Source organism: Sinocyclocheilus grahami, unplaced genomic scaffold, assembly GCF_001515645.1.
Source record: "Sinocyclocheilus grahami isolate Dianchi unplaced genomic scaffold, SAMN03320097.WGS_v1.1 scaffold1171.1, whole genome shotgun sequence".
Taxonomy (NCBI): domain Eukaryota; kingdom Metazoa; phylum Chordata; class Actinopteri; order Cypriniformes; family Cyprinidae; genus Sinocyclocheilus; species Sinocyclocheilus grahami.
Genome location: NW_015506350.1, coordinates 337,740 through 360,070, shown reverse-complemented (window position 1 = coordinate 360,070; position 22,331 = coordinate 337,740). Strand labels below are relative to the sequence as shown.

General features: G+C 42.0%; 1 protein-coding gene across 2 annotated transcripts; it reads left to right on the top strand.

The window, feature by feature from the left end:
- LOC107567588 (protein NLRC3-like) lies at positions 1-18,306 on the top strand. Of its 2 annotated transcripts, XM_016253285.1 has the most exons (12): positions 1-151; positions 240-321; positions 674-2,428; positions 3,148-3,315; positions 3,933-4,106; positions 4,285-4,461; positions 5,452-5,640; positions 15,732-15,839; positions 15,981-16,136; positions 16,873-17,046; positions 17,331-17,377; positions 17,457-18,306. In XM_016253285.1, the coding sequence occupies exons 2-12, from the start codon at positions 251-253 to the stop codon at positions 18,077-18,079; spliced, it is 3,642 nt and encodes a 1,213-aa protein (XP_016108771.1). In that variant the 5' UTR covers positions 1-151; positions 240-250; the 3' UTR covers positions 18,080-18,306. The 2 variants fall into 2 exon arrangements, with proteins under 2 accessions (XP_016108771.1, XP_016108772.1); XM_016253286.1 differs by lacking the exon at positions 15,732-15,839.
- The last annotated feature ends 4,025 nt before the right edge of the window (positions 18,307-22,331 follow it).

Here is a 22,331-nt window from a genome sequence, read left to right as displayed (position 1 = left end):
ATTGAATTTACTTTTTTGTGCCTTTATTGTTTTAATGCAGAAGTGCACTTCTGTGTCTCAGAATAGTGGCCTAACACATGCAGTCTAGATTCATGTTGTTTTGTGTCAGATGTGTGTTTTCTCAGGACCTAATTTCAACCACACCTGTCAGGTATTAGGGACATTTTATGTGTAGTGTTTTAGCCACTTTAAAGAGCCCGTGGGACCCTGTGTATAGAGTGTGCATTTTGTCTTTTCAGTATTGACTACAATGGCATCAAACCAAAAAGAAAATGTTCTTCAAGACCAAACCAAAATTAATGATCAGCCCACAGAGTCGTGGTAAGTCTTGTCGTGCTCTCTCCTGTCTTGTCTTTTCATGGTCGCCGTGATTTCGCCAAGTAAGACATGTTCCTGGATCTGTCCAAAAATACAGACTTAACCCAGTCGCTACCCCTAAACCTAACCTTACCCATAATTTATTCCTAAAATCAGTGTGAAATGATAGCTGATTAACAAGGGTGTAGAAGCACCTAATCCTGATCGTCAGCCTAAAACTGACATTTCCTGAAAAGTTATCTCTCAATTATGATTGGTTGATTGGAATGATGTTGTACTTGGTCAAATCACGCTCACCGTCTTTTCATATGGTATACAATCACACTGAACACATGTATGTGTGACACATTTCCAGCTCTTCACTCTGTGTTGAAGAAACTCCGAAAGAGGAGATCCAAACTTTGAAGTCTTCACTGCAAGAGAGCTTAAGAAAGCGATATGAAGACACTCTAAAGGCTCCAGACGACATTCCTCTGAAGATGTATGTGTCAAAACGGACACATTTGGATGGCCAGATTGTCCATGAGATGCGTGAGCTGGAAAGACCCCACAATGAGGACATTACAGATGAAAATGCCATTAATTATGATGATCTCCTGAAGCCTCATTCTTCTACAGACGGGCGTATCCGCAGCATTATGATGAGGGGAATATCTGGATCTGGCAAGTCAACAGCCGTGAGGACATTTATATTAGATTGGGCACGTGGCAAAACACACCAGCACATTGATTTTGTGTTTCCTCTTCACCTGTGTGAGCTGAACATACTGCATGACAAGAAACTCAGCCTGATGCATCTCTTAGATTTGCTCTTTCTAAAGTTACTGAAGCCAGAGCCCCTCGAACGATCTCAGATCCTCTTTATATGGGATGGACTTGGTGAATTTAGATTTCCTCTTGATTTTAAGCACACCAAGACATGCACCGATCCAATGACACCGGTTTCTGTAGGCTGCATGCTGGTGAATCTTCTCAAAGGGAACCTTCTTCCCTCTGCCCAGATCTTGGTCACTTCAAGGCTAAAAGATGCAGGTCTAATTCCTCCAGAACATATACAGAGGGTGGTTGAACTTCATGGGCTTGATGACTTACAGTGGGAAGAACAGATCAGAAGTGAAGTGCGTGATCAAAACGTTGCCGCAAGAGCGACTGTTCACGTGAAATCATCCAGAACCCTGTACATCATGCGCTCCTTGCCATTCTTCTGTCAGGTGGCTTCCACTGTTTTGGAAGAGCTTTTTAGGAACAGTTGCAACACAGATCCTCCTCTCACCCTGACAGAGATGTTCACACATTTTCTCCTGATTCAAATGAAGAGACAAGTGGAAAAGTCCACTAAATCAAGCACTGAGGAGATCCTGAAGTTGGGTAAGTTGGCTTGGCACATGCTGGAAAAGGACACGTTGACCTTTATGGAGAAGGACCAGAGAGAAACCAATACTGATCCTCTTCTTCCTGTCAAACTCTCTGAAGATTGGCCCATGTTTTTCAGAAAACAGAACCTGATGGGTTTGGGGAAAATGTACCGCTTCACGCATCCCAGCGTCCAAGAGTTCCTGGCAGCATTGTATGTTGCTGTGCATTATGAACCCAGCAAGGGAAATGTAATGTCTTTTACACTTGCAGAAAAAGCTAAAACGTTGCTCAGTCCTACAACTGAAATGCACAGAAGAGCAGTAGATAGAGCTTTAAGGAGTAAAACTGGCCAACTAGACATCTTTCTCCTCTTTCTCTTGGGCATCTCTGCAGGTCCAAGCCACAGGCTCCTGTCCTGCTTTTTTCAAAATACATCTCTTCGTGTAAGGACAGAGGATGTAGTCAAAAACATTTTACAGAAAATCAAGGCAAAGCCATTATTTGAGATCTCAGTTAATCTCTCTCACTGTTTGGAGGAGCTTGACGTAGCCCTGCCTGTGGTTCACAATCGAGGCCGGGTTGAATTTCAAATGGATGAGGATGTGCACGTCACTCCTTCAGAGTGGTCACATATAGCCACTACTCTGCTGACCTCTGAGGATTCATCACTGATATTTGATGTCAGGAAATACGCTAATGCAGATGAAGCCATTATGAGACTGCTGCCCATCATCAAGATCTCCAGAGTCCTCAGGTGAGCACAGCGAGAATATGTTTGTTTGTGTGTGTGTGTGTGTGTGTGTGAGCCCTTAAAACATTTGATAAAACAATAAGCCCCAAGAAGCTGTGAATTTATAACAGCTAAGGGGCGTTGTTAGGCACGACACGAAGCAGAGTATTCTTCCATCAAACAATGTAGTTCCTCAGAAACAGCAGTGGTTCCAACAAAGTGGTTGCCGACTGCAACACACAGAATTAAACAAAGGTGTATGTTTGTAGAGTAATTTACAACAGCTTCGAACGCGGCTCAACCAATCAGAATCAAGGGCCGGAACTATCCGGTTTATAAAGGTTCACTTAGTATTTGATTTTCTCAGTAAAGTGATTAATATACAAATAAATGAATTGTATGTTTGAAAAACATTCATAATGATGTATAACAAGACTCCAATCGCATCATTATTCTAATCATAGTTGTTATATTTATACTCTGCACCTTCTCTCCTGAAATATATTAAAACATTTCTCTAATGCTATCAGTAGCTGAAAACCGCCACTACATGTATGTGAAAGTTCTAGATGCCTGCAGTATCGGCCAATGCAGCATAAACAAAAAATATTGAGTGCAACTTTAACATAAATTAAAATTCAGGATGTTCAGTGTGTGTAAACAGATGCCTAAACAACATGCAACGTCATTTATTCTAGCATTTTACATCAGTTAACCTATACATTTTTTTTTTTCTTCCTAAGACTGGATGAGGCCACAGATCTGAGCTGGGCACTGATCGCCTCAGCTCTGAGATCACCAGCCAATCGTATCAGAGAGATCGACATCGAGAAGAATGCCCTCAGTTATATAAACTTGAGCCTGTTATCCGTTGGTATGAGAAGCCCTAATTGCAAAGTAGAGATACTCGGGTGAGTCCTATTGTGCCCTTTGCAGCAATCCTGAGAATGAATCGTTATGAATTGTAGTCAGAATACATTTTGTAACCACGCACACAAACTCAAAATGGCTCAAAACTGTAACCGAGTTGGCGTTAGTTGCTAAGCTAATAATACATTGTTTTAATAAATAATAAGAGCTCTAATAAATATGTCCACTGAAATATTGGGTAAAATTACACATTGTAGTTCAAATAAACCATTTTAGCAATACTTTGCAGTAGTAAAGAAATATAATCAATATTTCTGTCTTGGATAATATTTTTCACAGTCTTGGATAATTGTTTTGACTAAGCAGTGCCTTCTCTGTGAAGGATACATCCGTTAATTCCTATTTTTTTGTAACAGCCTTAAAATACCGTCTAGGTAGTGTGTTTATCTCTTACTGTAAACAGCAAATCAGATCTTCACACCAAGGCAGTCTTAAAATCCATATGACATTACATGAAAATAAAACAATATCTCTATCTGATTTCGGATCATTTCTGTTAAAATCATATCCAGTTGGTATTTGGCATACATTCATCTTAAACTCTTAAAAACTCAAAATCGAGTACCTGCATCATCTTTCTTTACAATATTCTCTTTAGGGCACCATATTTTGGTTATCAAAAGGATGGTGATCATCTGCTCTCAGGGATTTTATTGAACCCAACACATTTGAGAGAGCTGAAGCTGCTGAATTTATTCAAAATGAGTGACAGGACAGTGGAGATCATCTCTCAAATCTTAATGGACCCGGATTGTCGTCTTGAAAATCTCACGTTAGTAAAAAATGTTACTCTATTGTTATTAGTGGTCATTATTTATTGGAACAAACCACTAAATCTACTATTACACTTCTGATTCATTTGTGTTAGAAAAAAAATTAAAACATGGACAAGCACTACTACCCCCCCCCCCCCCCCCCCCCCCCTCAATATTGTGTTTTGTGCTCCACAGTTTACAAGGAATAGAAACCTTAGAGAGTTGTAAGATCTTGGCCGCAGCTCTCTGTAGCAGTTCTTGTCGTCTGCAAGAGCTGGACTTGAGCAGATGCTGTCGGAGCTCTGAAGATCAGGCTTTACAGCTTCTGTCGGAGGCATTCAGACACCCAAACTTCAAAATAACAGTTCTGAGGTAAATAAAGCAGTAAACAGGAACACAGATTGATTTCCTTAAAGCTAGAGTGTGCAATTTCTTCAGGTTTAGGTACTCAAAACAGTTTTTTGATAATAGTTCAGAATCAACTATTTGTATCCCTGCATAATAATCTCAGATGATATCTAAAGAATTGCACACTTTAGCTTTAATAGTCATAAAATAAAATAATTTTGAGATTATATTTTCCTGCACTGAAAATGTTTAGCACACAGTAATCTTATTCAGATTAACCTTTTACCAGCACATCAGTTAGATAATCTGGGTTTCCATAGTTAAAGGGTCATGAATTGCATTTTTTATTTTTATTTGATAATATTATCTGAGGCTCACCTATTATGTTAGCAAGATTTTTACATCAAAAAACATCATAATTGAAGTTTTTGACCCTCTCTACAGAGCGGTCTGTTTTTATAGGCGGGACTCCTTTTAAGAATCAGAAGTAAATGCCCATTGCTGTAACTAATGGCGCTTTTCCACTGCACGGTACAGCTCGGCACGGCTTGGCTCAGTTTGCGTTTCCACTGCAGTTTAGTACCGCTTTAGAGTGGGCGGGATTATAGACATGTCGTTATAGTTGAGAAAAAACTTTTTCATTCCGCGTCGTCCCATTAAGCTCCCGCTGGATCCGCTCCTCGGCAATCAACGAGAGGAACGTCTGTACTTCCTCAACAGACCACGAAACAGACATTATTTTGTTGTTTAAAAAAGGTCAGATCGTTCGAAACTGTTGCGTTCGTTCAAAAAAAGTTGAAAAAAAGCTGTTTTTGAACTAATGAGAATGTTTTGAGTTCTGAAACTTATGGGATGTTTTTATAGTACGTTGACCTGTTACATGTCAAAAGATCAAGGAAAATTTAATTTCTCAGTTCATGACCCCTTTAATGTGCTGTGTGCTCATTTTTAAACAATAATTATATTAAATCTACAGAGAAAAGTTTACATGAACTCTCCTAACTCTCTTTGCAGGTTGGAAATCTATTCTATAAAGCATGAAATGGCAGCAGCATTATTCTCTGCTTTTCAAGAGAACCCTTCACACCTGAGAAAACTTGAACTAAGTTTCTTTTTACCGTTGACTCTTGAACTTCAGCAACTTTTCTCTCTGCTGGCGGATCCTTGCTTCAAACTAGAGACATTGCGGATAGCTCACCTACGGTATGATAAGTAATCCAGTACAAAACCTTACAACAAACCAGCCTAAATTCCTAATCATCTTTCTCCTGGTGTGTCTGAGAATTAGACTTTTTCAGACTTTTAATCTGTGACATCCAATCTTATTTTCATTTTTCAGAATTGGTTGCTCTTGCTTTGAACAAAATCCACCAATAGCAATACTGACCAATATTTATATCTCGTAATGGAACAAAACCAAAAAAAAAAAAAAATCTTAAAAGAACAGTAGTGACTGATATTTATATCTCTTAATTGAACAAAACCAAAAAATATTTAAATCTGTTAGTGGAACAATACAGAACAATATTTACATCTCTTAACAGAACGAACATGCAAGACATCTGTAACGTGAGGAGGCGTGACAACGCAGTAGTTGATCCAAGTGCAGGCTTTATTCCAAAGAGTCGTCAAACAGGCAGGGTCACACAACTGCAAACAAGTACAATCCAGGGTGAGACAAAATAGTAATCCAATAAACAGGTGAAGGTCAGGGCAGGCAGCAGAAATCAGAAACAGTCCAGGGTCAAAGGCAAGACAAGGAACTAGGAAAACACAGGAACTTGGGAACGCTACAGGCTAGACAATACTGAGCAGTGTGTGTGAGTGTGAGTTAGGGATGGCTGATGCGAAACTGATGTTTCGACACGGTGTCGAGATCCCGAAGTGCAGATGTTTCGAAACACTGCTCCGAATTTTGATTCGAAACACCCATGTCACATGACTAAGGCGAATCAAAGCATTGGGGCATTTTTGAGACCCGTATCTGCTTTTGATCGACATGGTCGGGAACAAACCACACAATCGCACATCTGTCTTAACCTAACTCCCACAAAGTATAAAAGTGGAGTTAATGCAGCAGAACAATTAATATATTTAAATAAAAATATTTATATGTAAAAAATGTCAGGCATTGTGGCTTGATGTCTTTTATTAATGTAAATTTTTTCCATTACCAAAATAACATTCACAAAGAGTTCATTCAGTTGTCAAGAGAGATGTTACAACACAACATCTCAAATATTTATTATAATTGCATACATGCTTCACCCGGGATTTGAACCTAAAGTGACAGGTTCTAACAACATGCCAGCCATGCACACTAACCACTCCCCCAACCTACATGTTGAAATACACTTAACGGATACGTTGTCAATGCAGTTTCAGAGCAGTACTTGAAAATGACCACTAGCTGTCACCGTCGAGACAGGTGTTGAATTGTTTCGAAGCCTCAGCACATTTGCTTCGAGTGTTTCATGAAGCCTCGCTCTGCCCACCACTAGTGTGAGTGCAACCTTTATAGTCCTTCTAATTGGAAACAGGTGGAGTCTGCTAACGAGTTCCTAGGCAGATGGTTATGGGAAATGGATTTCAGGGTTGAGTGGCAAGGGTAATGGATGAAGTGCCCTCTAGAGGAGCTCATGGGCACTCCAGCTGGTGATCGTAACAACAACACTATGAATACAATACAACTAGACCTACCTGGAGCGTCTTGGGCTGAAAATCAATTTGGCCAAGAGCTTGCTGTCTCCCAGCCAGCAAGTTGTCTTCCTGGGGACAATTATCATTTCGGTCCAGATGTTGGCCTGGATTACACCGGAACACTCTCCTCTCTGACAGTTCAGCGACTCGCAGCATCATTCAGATTTGGGACTTCTCGTCCCCTCTGAGTTTTTCAGAGGATTCTCGGCCTCATGTCAGCCGCCTCCTCTGTGGTTCTGTTGGGCCTGATTCATATGCGGTCCCTCTAATTTTGGCTCAAAGCCTGTGTACCCTTCCACGCTTGGCACCTGGGACATTTTCATCTCAAGGTAACCCACTGCTGCGTCATCCCATTGGGACTGACCTCCAGAAGGATGGTAGTCACGACAGAGGCCTCCAACTTGGGTTGAGGAGCACTGTATGAGAGCAGACCAACGTCCGGCTCATGATCCAACCTGGAGCAATGCCTGCACATCAACTGCCTCGAGATGATGGCAGTTTTTATAGCCCTGGAAACCTTCCTGCCAGCCTTAAAGGGGTCCTATTATGCTCTTTTACAAATTCTTGATTTTGTTTTGGGGGTGTACTAGAACATGCTCTCATGATTGGTGGTTAGAAAAACGCATTATTTTTCACATAATTTACATTATTAAAATACCTTTCTCCCCATCCTGGCACAAACGGCTCGATTAGTTCCGGATTTGATGAAGGTCTGCCTTCCGAAAAACAAAATGTGTTGTGATTGGTTAGCTGTCCCAGTGCGTTGTGATTGGCGAACAGCTTAGATGGTGTTTCAGTACTGCCACGCCCCCTTGCTCCATCTTTCAACAAAAGCTTTTGGCGAATCCGGCACTGCTCACTCGTGTTGTGGAAGCTGTCCTCAGTAAAATGCGCAGCACACAATAGCAAATTGGGGTTATAATGCTCAGGAACAGAGTTAAAAAATAAATTGCAACAACTGTTTCCTGACATCATCCGCTTTCGGAAGCCCAAACAAAGAGGTGAAAAAAACAGCGTTTCATGTGGTCACGCACCGGACGAGAAGCGCAGCATTGCGCCAAGTCTTTAAAATTCAAATACATTATTTTCTATGAGTGTAGGCACACTGGCAGCGCCGTTCGGCGTCTGTCCGTGGCGCCCAGCTACGTCGTGTTATACTTGTAAGAATTGTTCTAGACATGCGGTTCTCAATTCCAGTCCTCGCGTACGCCCACTCTGCATGTTTTGCACATCTCTCTTTGTTAACACACCTGATTCAAATCATCTCGTTAGAAGTGAGCTCCGTGCATGAACTGTGTTCCGATTGACATGGTCCCTACACAGTGTCCATTGCTCCCTACTCCCTGAGCATGGGAAATCCGTTGAAATTTACTTCACTTCGGAATATTCATTTACAGATTTGCGCTGCGCCACTGCCTGCAGCGTCTTCACACACAAAAGAAACTTACTAGAAAAGTGTGAAGTGGGACATAATATACCTCTGTAAATAAATACAATTTAAATTCACGTCTCGCACACTTAAATGCCCTTTGTATGGAATATATACACTCCCTTCAAACTGGAATCATGGAGGAATATCCGGTAATGTCCACTTCGCAGGACACTTGCAGTCAAATATAACAAACGTATGAAGCAATAAGAGAAACATACAAAATGTGCAGAGCAGGGGTACGCGAGGACTGGAATTGAGAACCGCTGTTCTAGACATGCCAAAAATTTTACGCTACAGCACAGCAGCTCTTCTTCATTTTCTCTGATGCATTAACTCTACAGCAGCACTTCGTCGTCGTCTCGTCTGATGCACTCACTCAACCAAGCGTTCTAACCACAACGTCGCTCCTCCCCACCCCCGAACCATTCGAATTTCTGTAGGTGGGAATTATTGGTAATGATATTCCAATGAGCCGCTTTGTGATATCACAAAGCCCGGAAAACAAACGCTGTAGTCCAAACGAGCCGTTCGTTGTAGTTCTTGAAAAGGGATTTAAAAAAAACTAAATATCTCCCTTTGGAGTGGACTTTGAGATTTGTAATTTTCTAGATCTTTTTAATACCCAAACATACACACTACACACTGACTAAAATTAAAAAAGTGAAAAAGCATAATAGGACCCCTTTAAGAGGACACAATGTTTTGGTCTGCTCGGACAACATGACGGTGGTAGCCTTTATAAATCACCAAGACGGTGTAAGGTCACACTCCCTTTACGGGACGGCGAGACGCATCCCCCTATGGGCTCACTGTCCAGGGGCAATGTAGCTCCAGAAGAATGGAGAGAGACTACACCCCCAAACGGTTCAAATTATTTGGTCTGTCATCGGGAGGCCAGAGTTGGACCTCTTCGCCTCAGAAGACAACTCTCACTGCTCAAATTATTTCTCAAAGGAGCGAGATGCCCTGCCCACAAACGTCCCAGCACTAGCTTGTATGTCTCCCCCCCCCCGATTTACTTGCTTCCTAGGTCATCAGACGGGTCAGGGAAGTCAGGTGCTTGGTCCTTCTGGTGGCCCCACTCTGGAGGAATCAGACATGGTTCCCTGATTTAATTTAGCTGCTATAGGCAGCTCCTTGGCCAATCCTGTTGAGGAGGAACCTCCTCTCTCAAGTGAGAGAGATATGGTTTGGCATCCCCGGCTCAAACTGTGGAGCCTTCATCCGTGTCATCTGTGTCATCCGTGTTAACCTTTCTACAAGAGCTGCTAGATAAGGGGCGCACTCCTTCCACGCTCAAAGTATACATGGCAGCCATTGCGGCGAATCTGGCTCTCATTGCTGGCCAGTCAGTTGGCAAAAATGACCTTGTCGTTAAGTTCCTGAGGGAAGCTCAAAGATTGAATCCGCTTCGGCCTCATACTGTGACGACTTGGGACTTGTCCATAGTCCCCAGGGCCCTACGAGGCCCTCCCTTTGAGCCGCTCCAGTCAGACGACTTTCGGCCCCTGTCACTTAAGACCGCCCTCCTTTTGGCTTTAATGTCGGTCTAGCAAGTGGGTGACATACAAGCACTGTCAGTAAATGCTTCATGCCTTGAGTTTGGGCCTAATGGCTATGTGCCTAAAGTGTTCTCCACTCCATTCAGAGCAGCTCTTTGTTTGCTTCGGTGGCCACTCTAAAGGACTGCCAGTCACAAAGCCGAGACTTTCTGGATAGTTGACTCTATAATCCTGGTTTACACCTCAGTGGGCTTACACCTATCGGAGTGAGGGCCCATTCCACCAGAGGAATTGCCTTCTCCTGGGCTTGGTCCAGCGGAGTTTCTACTAATGATATCTGTGCGGCTGCTGGCTGGTCTTCGCCGTCTACTTTCACCAGGTTTTATAACTTGGACATCCCTGCCCTTCAGGCATGGATTTTGTCTGCCTAATTTACCTAATCCCCTGTGTAAGTGTAGAAGGTCTTGTTATGTAGACCCCAGGCTGGTGGCTTGGGTCTCATAATTGCCTCATGCTTTTAGGAGCCCTCATAAGGGCACACAGGGGCTGGGCTCGCAGAGTGGCTTCATTCTGCACTTGCTTATAGCACGGCGATATTGGATACATTCCCCATAAGCATGTCAACGCAATGGGAGAGACCGTTCAAAAGCTAACACTCTAGTTACTAATGTAACCTCAGTCCCAATGTAACCTGGGATAAGGGAAAGAGCGTTGCGTAAGCTGCCATGCTATAAGGCTGCACGCAAGTGATGTCATCATCCAGCTCAGTTCAGTCCTCTTTAAATAGTGTCTGTACAAAACGAAGAAAGCCAGAGTTTAGGCACTAAATAGGAAAAGGATCTGTCGCCTGCAGTTGATTTTCTAGATATTATCAAATGGCCAGAGTTTTGAGATTGCAGCTGACGTGAAGGACTATAATGTGGTAAGAGCTAGCTGAAGTGCTGAGAAGCTAAACCATTCAGGGCTTTATAAGTAACTAGCAAGATTTTTAATTGTATATGATGCTTAATAGGGAGCCAGTGTAGTGTTGACAGAACCGGGCTAATATGGTCATACTTCCTGGTTCTTGTAAGAACTCTAGCCGCTGAATTTTGAACCAGCTGGAGTTTGTTCATAAAGCATGCAGAACAACCAACCAATAGAGCATTACAATAATCTAACCTTGAGGTCATGAACACATTAACGTTTCTGCATTTGACAATGAAAGCATAGGTTGTAATTTAGATATATTTTTAAGATGGAATTTACAAGGGTAGCTTGTAACCTTGTGTACCTTGTGGTACTCCATACTGCACTTGTGAGCGATGTGATACCTCTTCATTCACTGCTACGAATTGATGACGGTCAGATAAGTATGATTTGAATCATGCCAATGCAATAATGCCAACATAATTTTCTAGTCTATTGAAAATAATATTGTGGTCGATAGTGTCAAAAGTAGCGCTAAGATCCAGTAGCACTAATAGAGAGATACAACCACAATCGAATGATAAGCAGGTCATTTGTAACTGTGATGAGAGCAGTCTCAGTACTATAGTACGGTCTAACTAATACCTGACTGGAAATCCTCACAGATACCATTTTTCTCTAGGAAGGTACATAGTTGTGAGGATACTGTCTTTTCTAGTATCTTTGACAGTATCTATATTATGATGGGTGAGTGGGGAGAGCCTGTTTAATGTTTTGATCGGAATGGAAGAGCTGTGTTTTGTCCCATGACTATGCCGCCTCACAGTCACCCAATCGCCCTGCAGCAGGGGCTCTGCAACAGGAACTGAACAATGTACAGGATTCACCAAGTTAGTTGCATCTAAAGCTATATCTAAGGCCCTCACATTCTTACTATCTTAACTTACACTGCTCCGTTACACTGCTCCTCCCCTCCCCCCAAAGAAGGGCAGGGAAAAAAAGAGTTCTGTTTCATTCTGTTCCGTCGTTGGCCCAAAGGCCAGCAGTACCCAAATTCACTATGAAAGAGTAGTTCCTTCAGTCTCGGGGTTACACTGGGTGCGGTCTGGCAGTGAGTGATATAATGCCTCCTCACTCCTAGCCTCCCCCCCCACGCCACATGCTAAGAGCTCGTGCTTCAGAGACACGTTGCTTCCTCATGCATCTCTGGCCACACCCTCGTGAGATCCATGGAGCCAGGTAAGTGCTATAATGCACTGACCACCCCTTCCTCAGGATGCAATGCTTCCAGGATTAGGGTCCAGCTCTCCTCGCTGCCCATCTGCAGGTACGTCTATTGTCCATTTGACGCCACTCACAAGGAGCCTGAGGTCTAGCTAATGCTTCCTAGCCCGTTCTGCTGGCTCATTCAGACAATCAGACACGGCTACGTTCGCCAGGTGCCCCCTCCCCCTCTTCGAGGGTTGGGCATATCAGTACAAGGTTCCCCCCTTCAGGCTTTCCCTGTATCTCCATGTCTTTACCAAAGTTACGGAGGCCACCCGTGCCCCGCTAAGGGAAGGGGGCATTCACACTCTCAACTCAATCTCGACGACTGGCTCTTTCTAGCTCGCTCTCAAGATCTGTTGTGCAGACAAAGGGACCTTGTGCTCCGTCACCTCAGTCAGCTGGGGCTTCAGGTCTGGGAAAAGAGCAAGCCTTCTCCTGTGCAGAGCATCTCTTTTCTCTGTATGGAGTTGGACTCAGTCAACATGATGACATGTCTCACAAACAAACATGCCCAGTCAGTGCTGAACTGCCTGAATGCATTCAGGAGGAAAACAGCGGTTCCACTGAAACAATTTCAGAGGCTCCTGGGGCATATGTCATCCACAGCTGTGGTAATGCCACTCAGATTGTTACATATGAGACTGCTTCAGCACTGGCTATTCGGCCGAGTCCCAAGATGGGCATGGCGCCATAGCACACTCAGCGTGTCCATTAAGCTGAGTTGTCACCAGACTTTCGGCTCTTGGTCAGACCTTTACTTTCTAAGGGCAGGAGTACCCTTAGAACAAGTGTCCAGCCATGTTGTTCTTATAACAAGACAGGCTGGGGTGCCATGCCTGCCATGCCCCATGCTTGGTGCCTGGGACGTTTTCATCTCAAGGTAACCCAACGCTGCATAAGAGCTGTGACACCTTGGAAAACCCCTCGCCTTTTTCAGTCAGGCATCCCGCTGGGACTGACCTAAAGCAGGAAGGTGTTTACGACAGATGCCTCCAACTCGGGGTTGGGGAACACTGTACGAGGGCAGACTGGTGTCCGGCTCCTGGTCAAACCGGGAGCAATGCTTGCACATCAACTGCCTCGAGATGATGGTGGTTTTTCTAGCCCTAAAAACTTTTCAGCTAGTCTTAAAGGGGCACCACTTCCTGGTCTGCTCGGACAACATGGCAGTGGTAGCCTTTATAAATCATCAAGGTAGTCTCAGGTCACACTCTCTTTACAGGATGGCTCAATGCCTCTTTTTTGGGCACAGTGCAACCTCCTCTCGCTGAGAGCAGTTCATGTGCTGGGCAGACTGAACCAAGGAGCAGACATGCTGTACACGGGCAATGTAGCACCAGGAGAACGAAGACTACATCCCCAAATGGTTCAAATGGTATGGTCTATCTTCGGGAGGGCAGAAGTGGACCTCTTTGCCTCAAAAGACAACGTTCACTGGCCAATTTACTTCTCAAGGCAGAGAGATGCAGGAAGTTTGTATGCCTTCCCCCCGATTGACCTGCTTCCTCAGGTCATCAGACAGGTCAGGAAAGTCAGGTGCTTGGTCCTCCTGGTGGCCCCACTCTGGAGGAATCAGACATGGTTCCCTGATTTAATTTAGCTGCTATAGGCAGCTCCTTGGCCAATCCTGTTGAGGAGGAACCTCCTCTCTCAAGTGAGAGAGATATGGTTTGGCATCCCCGGCTCAAACTGTGGAGCCTTCATCCGTGTCATCTGTGTCATCCGTGTTAACCTTTCTACAAGAGCTGCTAGATAAGGGGCACACTCCTTCCACGCTCAAAGTATACATGGCAGCCATTGCGGCGAATCTGGCTCTCATTGCTGGCCAGTCAGTTGGCAAAAATGACCTTGTCGTTAAGTTCCTGAGGGAAGCTCAAAGATTGAATCCGCTTCGGCCTCATACTGTGACGACTTGGGACTTGTCCATAGTCCTCAGGGCCCTACGAAGCCCTCCCTTTGAGCCGCTCCAGTCAGACGACTTTCGGCCCCTGTCACTTAAGACCGCCCTCCTTTTGGCTTTAATGTCGGTCTAGCAAGTGGGTGACATACAAGCACTGTCAGTAAATGCTTCATGCCTTGAGTTTGGGCCTAATGGCTATGTGCCTAAAGTGTTCTCCACTCCATTCAGAGCAGCTCTTTGTTTGCTTCGGTGGCCACTCTAAAGGACTGCCAGTCACAAAGCCGAGACTTTCTGGATAGTTGACTCTATAATCCTGGTTTACACCTCAGTGGGCTTACACCTATCGGAGTGAGGGCCCATTCCACCAGAGGAATTGCCTTCTCCTGGGCTTGGTCCAGCGGAGTTTCTACTAATGATATCTGTGCGGCTGCTGGCTGGTCTTCGCCGTCTACTTTCACCAGGTTTTATAACTTGGACATCCCTGCCCTTCAGGCATGGATTTTGTCTGCCTAATTTACCTAATCCCCTGTGTAAGTGTAGAAGGTCTTGTTATGTAGACCCCAGGCTGGTGGCTTGGGTCTCATAATTGCCTCATGCTTTTAGGAGCCCTCATAAGGGCACACAGGGGCTGGGCTCGCAGAGTGTCTTCATTCTGCACTTGCTTATAGCACAGCGATATTGGATACATTCCCCATAAGCATGTCAACGCAATGGGAGAGACCGTTCAAAAGCTAACACTCTAGTTACTAATGTAACCTCAGTCCCAATGTAACCTGGGATAAGGGAAAGAGCGTTGCGTAAGCTGCCATGCTATAAGGCTGCACGCAAGTCGATGACTATCACTATCAGTCAAAAGATTCTAATGAAGTGGCGCTCAGAGCTGACTTGTATAGCAGTCGGCCCCACCTATTTTGTCTGGCTGAACAGCCATTTGTTTGTGTAGCTAGTAGTTTCCCCATAAGTGTGTAAACGCAATGATCGTTCCCTTTCGTTCCCGATCTCAGATTACATTGGTAACTGGAGCGTTTTGTTACATTCAGCCGTTTTTCTGCACATTGAATATTACTGACAAATACAGATTTGATGGGAGAAACATACTAAGCTGGGAAACATGAATTTAATGTAACCTAATAAGAAAAACATAACCAACAATATGTGCCTATAAATGCCTTTATTTACATCATAGATAAATCGCATTGGGATGTTAGGGAACATGTGATGATTAAAATAGATTAAATCACTGTACCTTTTGGAATTATGTCATCAGACATTTAGGGCCTGATAACACTTTGCACTAGCGCAAACCCTCTTTTGGCATTAAAAAACTACTGTCAGGATTCACTAAAGACACACAGTGGAACATTAGTGATGAAAAGATGTGGATAAAGTTATTTTTGCAGCTGACCTTACTGCATATGCATTTTGTAGGAATTTCTCTTTCAGGCGTAAAATTTACGTTTTTACCTTAGTAAATCATGCAAGGTGATTTAGTCAGGTTTACAGTAGTCACTTTACTGGTATTTGCATCATTTTTTAACGTCTCATTATTAGCATGTCTAAACCCATTTTTCGCCTGTGTTAGATTACACACACCTGATGATAATCGGCTCTCCTCTGACCCTTCGCTCTTTTGCGTTGCTCTTGGTAGATTGAGTTGTTCATTATGGAAATGTGCCGGCTGTCCCTTCGTGTGAGTGTCCCAGGAATCACCATGTTATTACATATCATATAAACTTTGTTGAGATGGGAAGTGAGCTGAGAATGTCCACGGCTGAGAAAGACACCTAACAATGTAATGTCATCACATGTAAATATAATGTTTTTGTCTCAGTCAATTACAGGCTGATTCTCTTGAAACTCTGGCTTCAGTTCTTGGATCTTGCAGCCTCAGATCTCTGGATCTCAGTATGTGTGGCCTGACAGATTCTTCTGTGGAGCTGCTCTCTGCTGGACTGAGTAACCCTGACTGTAAACTGGAGATACTCAGGTGAGTCTGAACAGAAAAGATGAAAATAGACTAGAATAGTAACTAAAGGTGTGCTTTTGTGTTTTCATTAAAACAGTTTTATTGATCTGAAATATTTCACATATACAAGACTGCCACGATAGGTCATGGAACGGCACAAGGGAGAGAAAACACTTCTGTTTATCAAAGTGGATCCAGATATCAGTGAATGCTAGTATTCTCAATATTATTGAAATGTTAATGTCAAATTGACTAATTGGCATCTTATAACAAACATACATATATTTATAACTGCTCATTTATAACATCAATTTTGGCTAAAAAAGATAATTATTGTTAGATGAGAAGGGCATCGAGTCGACATTACAAAAAGTAGCTTTAAAATGAAATTGATTCAAAATTGCATAAATAATGATAATAAATTGGTACATAAAAAAAACTATATTAAAATATACATTTATTAAAAAATTAAAGACTTAATGAGTGAGTCATTCATTCAACTGATTAATTCAAACAGCTGATTCATTCAGAAGCAAAGTGAGTGGCCCTGTCAGGATCCGAACACCTCAGTCTCCACACACACAAGACATCACACAGACCAGAGAGTGCACGGCCCATCAAATAAATGCAGATTTTGAACAAGAAACTTCTTTCCAAAACATAAAAAAATCTTACTGACCTCAAACTTCTGAACGGTAGTGTATTTCAGCACTGTATGATGTAGGAATCAGTAAATATGAGCTTCTTTTCCCTGAAGGATGACACACTGCAGCATCACAGAAGCAGGAGCTGCTTGTTTGGCGAGGGCTCTCTCTTCCAACCCATCACACATGCGGGAAATAGACTTGAGCATCAATCCTGTTAAAGGCCCAGGATTTGACCAGCTCAGATCTGTTTTGGAAGATCCAGCAACCCGTTTAGAGAAATTAACGTGAGTCTAGCAAAATAGAAGATCTGTCTTTTTAATATTCTGGTAAAACATTATTAAAAAGAAACATTGTATCTGTTAATATTATTTAATGGACTTGAGCTAACATGAACAGTTTATTAAGAGTAACAACGATTAATAATGTATTGTTCATTGTTAGTTAACATTAGTTGATGCATTAACTAACATTAATTAATGAGACCTTATTATAAAGTGTTACCACATTTATTTATATTATAAATTAATTTCTCTTCAAATTTGACTCTTTAACTAACATTTACCGACAGTGTTGATGGCCTAGAGGAGCAACATGACATGGAAACTCTACAACAATGTTAGTCTGCTGTTTTCTTCTTAAATTTGATATTGAGAAATCAAACTGTGAGATCATAACACTTTATTTTAATTTTCAGATGCGTGCAGGCTGACTTGGGATCCAAACACCGCTTCTTCAAGTGTGCAGGTGTCAGAGGAAGATGAGGCTCTTGTGGAGCATCGCAGAAACCCAGAACCTGTTCCACATCATCCAGAAAGGTTCAAAGATCAAGACCAAATCATGAGTCTGGAAGGTCTTAGCAGCCGTCATTTCTTCCGGCTGGAGTGGTTTGGCAGGTGGGCCACTATTGGAATGGCCTATAAAGACATAAGCAGGAAGGGAAGTTCAGCAGCCTGTAGCATTGGACTTAATAATAAATCCTGGGGCATTTTGGTGAGCACTCCCTCTTCTCTTTTTAAAGCTCTTCATGGAGGAGTAGAGACGCAGCTTCCTAACTGCTCACCCTGGAGAGTCGGAGTCTATCTGGACTGGGCGGCAGGAACTCTGTCCTTTTACGACACCACACAAGACAAGGCTAAACTCATCCACACCTTCCATGCTAAGTTCACTCAGCCTCTCTTTCTGCTGGTCAGTATTAGTGCTGGAATTAAGATCTTACCAGACGTGCCTCCTCCTGTCTGTGTCCATGACCACGATCCCTGGGATATGTTCAGGGGCTACAAGGACTGTAAGGGATGTAACGGATCAAAGGCTTGCTAGATAAACCGATGTGCTCTCCTTTTGTGGAACATCTGATGATAGTGTTTGTATCCATGATAATTTGGATTTCAAGGACATATTAGAAAAGGATTCATTAAATGTACTTTGACAGAGAGAGAGAGCAGTCGATCCGCTAGAGGGAGACATTCTCTTATAAAACCTGATCTTAAAGAAAATGAACATTCTGTCATCATTTACTCACCCTCATGTCATTCCAGACCTGTATGACTGGCTTTCTTCTGTGGAACACAAAAGTAGAAATTTTACAGAATACAAACAGTTTTGGTTCCCACTGACTTCCACTGTATGGACAAAAAACACAATGAAAGTCAATGGGAACCAGAACTGTTTGGTTCCCAACATTCTTCAAAATGTCGTCTTCTGTGTTTCACAGAAAAAAGTAAGACATGCAGGTTTAGAGCGACATGAGGATGAGTAAATGATGACCGAATTATCATTCTTGGGTGAACTATCCCTTTAAGATCAACATTATTCAAAATATATTTCGCAGTATAAAGTCAGTCAATCAGGTTTGCAATAACATGAGAAAATTATGACAGCATTTTAATTTCATTCATCAACTGTCTCTTTAAGTACAGTGAGGTGGTTTTTACCACAGTGATCTAAAATGAATATTTTACTGGATACACTCTTAAAAATAAAGGTGCTTCAAAAGGTTCTTCAAGCGATGCCATAGAAGAACCATTTTTGGTTCCACAAAGAACCATTCAGTCAAAGGTTCTTTAAATAACCATCTCTTTCTTACCTTTTTGTAATCTGAAGAACCTTTTTTCACCACAAAGAACCTTTTGTGAAACAGAAAGGTTCTTCAGATGTTGAAGGTTCTTTATGGAACCATTTAGACAAAAAGGTTCTTCTATGGCATCGTGAAGCACCTTTATTTTTAAGAGTGTAGATAGCATTAATAACGCCAACCTACAACATATTTGCTGAATGAAATCCAATGCTTTATTTCAAACTTTTTGATTTTTACATTTTTTACATTTTCACATCTAACATGTATAATGATTCTGAAGATATTATTTTATGCCTAATCCTGATTTCCACTTTTCCACTCCTTTGTAGATTGTAAGCAGAGGTGGAAAAGTAACGAATTACATTTACTCGCGTTACTGTAATTGAGTAGCTTTTTTGTGTACTTCTACTTTTTAAAGTTTTTTTTTTTATCTGTAATTTTACTTTTACTTAAGTATATTTTGTTTGAAGTATTGTACTTCGCTACATTTTAAAACACGTTAATTACTGAGTTAAAAAAAATCGCTGCCCTGGAAACTACTGCAGTAAGCTAACTGGCGCTAAAATCACAAGAAAGATGCAAACGGACAAGACAGGCGTTAGTGGTGCAGACCCAGCTGAAAACAAAACCTTGTCGTATTCTGCTTAAGTTGAACTCGAAGGAAATGAAGTAAACCCCTGGTCATATTTAAGTTCTATTATGCAGTGTAAAGCTGTGTTTGCCTAGGAAGACCAAACTAGCAGCTTATAAAATCTTGAAATCAACCCTTCGCAAGCATGTAGAGGTAAGCTAAATACTTGCATCGTTGCATTGGTGGTTAAAATGAAGCTGACAGTTTAGCAAAAGGTTTTGCACAAATTAGCCAAAAAGACAGGGTGCAGGGTGTGCGATATATATCGTCTGGGATAATATCATAATTGTTGTTTTAGCGATTTGACACTATCAGTATTTTGGCAAAAACCAAACCAAACACTCCTACACAGAGTGCCGTGAAGTCTAGACTAACGTTAGTGCGCACGCATTTAGAGTGCGTTCTTTCACTGCGTGATTCAGTCTGTTAAAATGCATTTAGAATGAACACAAAATTGAAGATATAGGGGCAGAAAATTTATATATTTATATAATTTCGTATAGTAAATCAATATCACACAAAGAGTGTTTTTTCCCTCCAAAAATCAGCATGATTACATATAGATTTTTTTTGTTTGTTCAATAAACAAGAAGTTAATTAAGAGACTTGCATTTTAGACACCATATTGCCTGTTTTTGATCTATTTCGACAACAAAAATAATTCCAAACAGCCACCATAGCACAGTTTTGCATCTCTGAGCAATGATGGTGTTTCGTTCCTGGAGGAATCAACCGTTTAAATGATTCGGTTCAATCGCAATGACTCACTTGTTAACAGTGACTTGCTGCCACCTACTGGTGGTTTTAATTTGACATTTAAAGTATCTTTTGATTTTTTTTTATTTATTTATTTATTTTTTTCAAATGAGTATTCAACACTTTGTTCTCTGAGCAACATGAGGGCGTTTCGTTCCTGAATGAATCAACCGTTTAAATGATTCGGTTCAGTCGCAACGACTCACTTATTAACAGTGACTTGCTGCCACCTACTGGTGGTTTTAATTTGACATTTAAAGTATCTTTTGATTTTTTTTTATTTATTTATTTATTTTTTTCAAATGAGTATTCAACACTTTGTCTTATATATCAAAACATTATTTCTGCATTTGTAACTGCAGGTTAAATGCATTCATGTCCTGCATTAAACAGTGTGTAAAGACATCATAATGCCACTTCAGTTGAAGCTTTTGTGTTTCCTTTGCATTGCAAAGATTAATTTTGTTGATACTGATTTAATTTGCCTGGTAACAGCCCAAATGTCTTATTATTCTAAATAACTGATTCCTTTAATTAAAAACGACTAGTTTTAGATGTATAGGCCTATCCCAGGGGTGTCAAACTCAGTTACTGGAGGGCCGCAGCCCTGAAGAGTTTAGGTTCAACCCTGCTCCGACACACATACCATTTAGTTTTCAAATAAATCAAAATGATTAGATTAGCTGGATCAGATGTGTTTAATTAGGGTTATATCTAAACTGTGCAGGGCTGTGGCCCTCCAGGAACTGAGTTTGACACCCCTGTCCCAAAGTAATTTTTACTCTGAGTACATTTTAAACAAGCTACTTTCTACTTTTACTTGAGTAGATTTTTAGACTGGTACTTTTAGTTGTACTTAAGTAAAATTTCATTAATGTTGTTACAGAGGAGGCTCCCGTACAGCCTCCTCCGCACCACCAGAGGGAACTGTCCCCGGAATATTAGCGATCTCCCATTCGGACTCCATTTCCCATCATCCCTCATACCTGGGACTGATTACACAACCACACCTGCACCTCATTTGCACACTCACACACACACACACACACACACACACACACAGACACACACATATAAGCCACACCATCACACGGACTCTTTGCAAAGTCTTGATTTGCCCTGGCTGTCATTTCCGAGCGGTATACCCGTGTTTGTTTTCTGTGCGTCTGATCTTGGACTGTTTCCTGATTCTCTGATTGTTATCTGCCTGCCCCGACTTGGATTGTTTCACCTGGACTCTGATTTAGTGATGGGAAGTTCGGTTCTTTTCCGCGAACCGGTTCTTTCGGACAGTTCGATTCAATAAACCGGTTCACCGGTTCTTTTACGCTCGACGTAATTACATCATTGGCGATGACGTAATGGCGTTAAGTCTATCGCGGACTTAACACATTCAAATATAAAGTCAGTAAACATAACATCAGTCAATTAAAACATCATTATAATCTGGTACGTTTCTTACAATTTGGATTTTTGTATCTAAAGCATCAACACATATACAGGCAGTGATCTGCAAACTAGGATGTTTTACAGTTATGACGTCAATAAATTAGTCTTCATCAGCGCAGAAACTATGCTCCACTTACTATGTATAATCCATTACGGTTTATTTGTAATTAAGTAAACTTACGTTTCGCCGGATTGCCCTTCATTCAAGTCTTCGGTTTACCCGCGCTCATAACATTAGCACAGAATCAGTTGTCCAAAAGAACCAGTTCGGTTCAGACGTGCTGTCAGTCATAGCAGGCAATCTGTTCGGTAGCTTCATGCTGAATCGTGCATGCGCAGTATCATCAGCTCACCGGTTCTCAAATCGGACGCGTCCAAAAGAAACGGTTCTTGGTTGAGTGTACTGGTGATCCGAAAACCGATGCAACCGGTTCTTGACTCGAGAACGAGAACCAGCTCATCGGTTCTCAAATCGGACGTGTCCGAAAGAAACGGTTCTCGGTTCAGTGTACTGGTGATCCAAAAACCGATGCAACCGGTTCTTGACTCGAGAACGAGAACCGTTCCAGCAGTGGGCGTGTATGTTCGTTATCCGGCTGCTCTGCTCGTGTTCATCTTCAGTTCTCTCTTCACAGCAGTTCAGTCAGTGTACTGTTTGA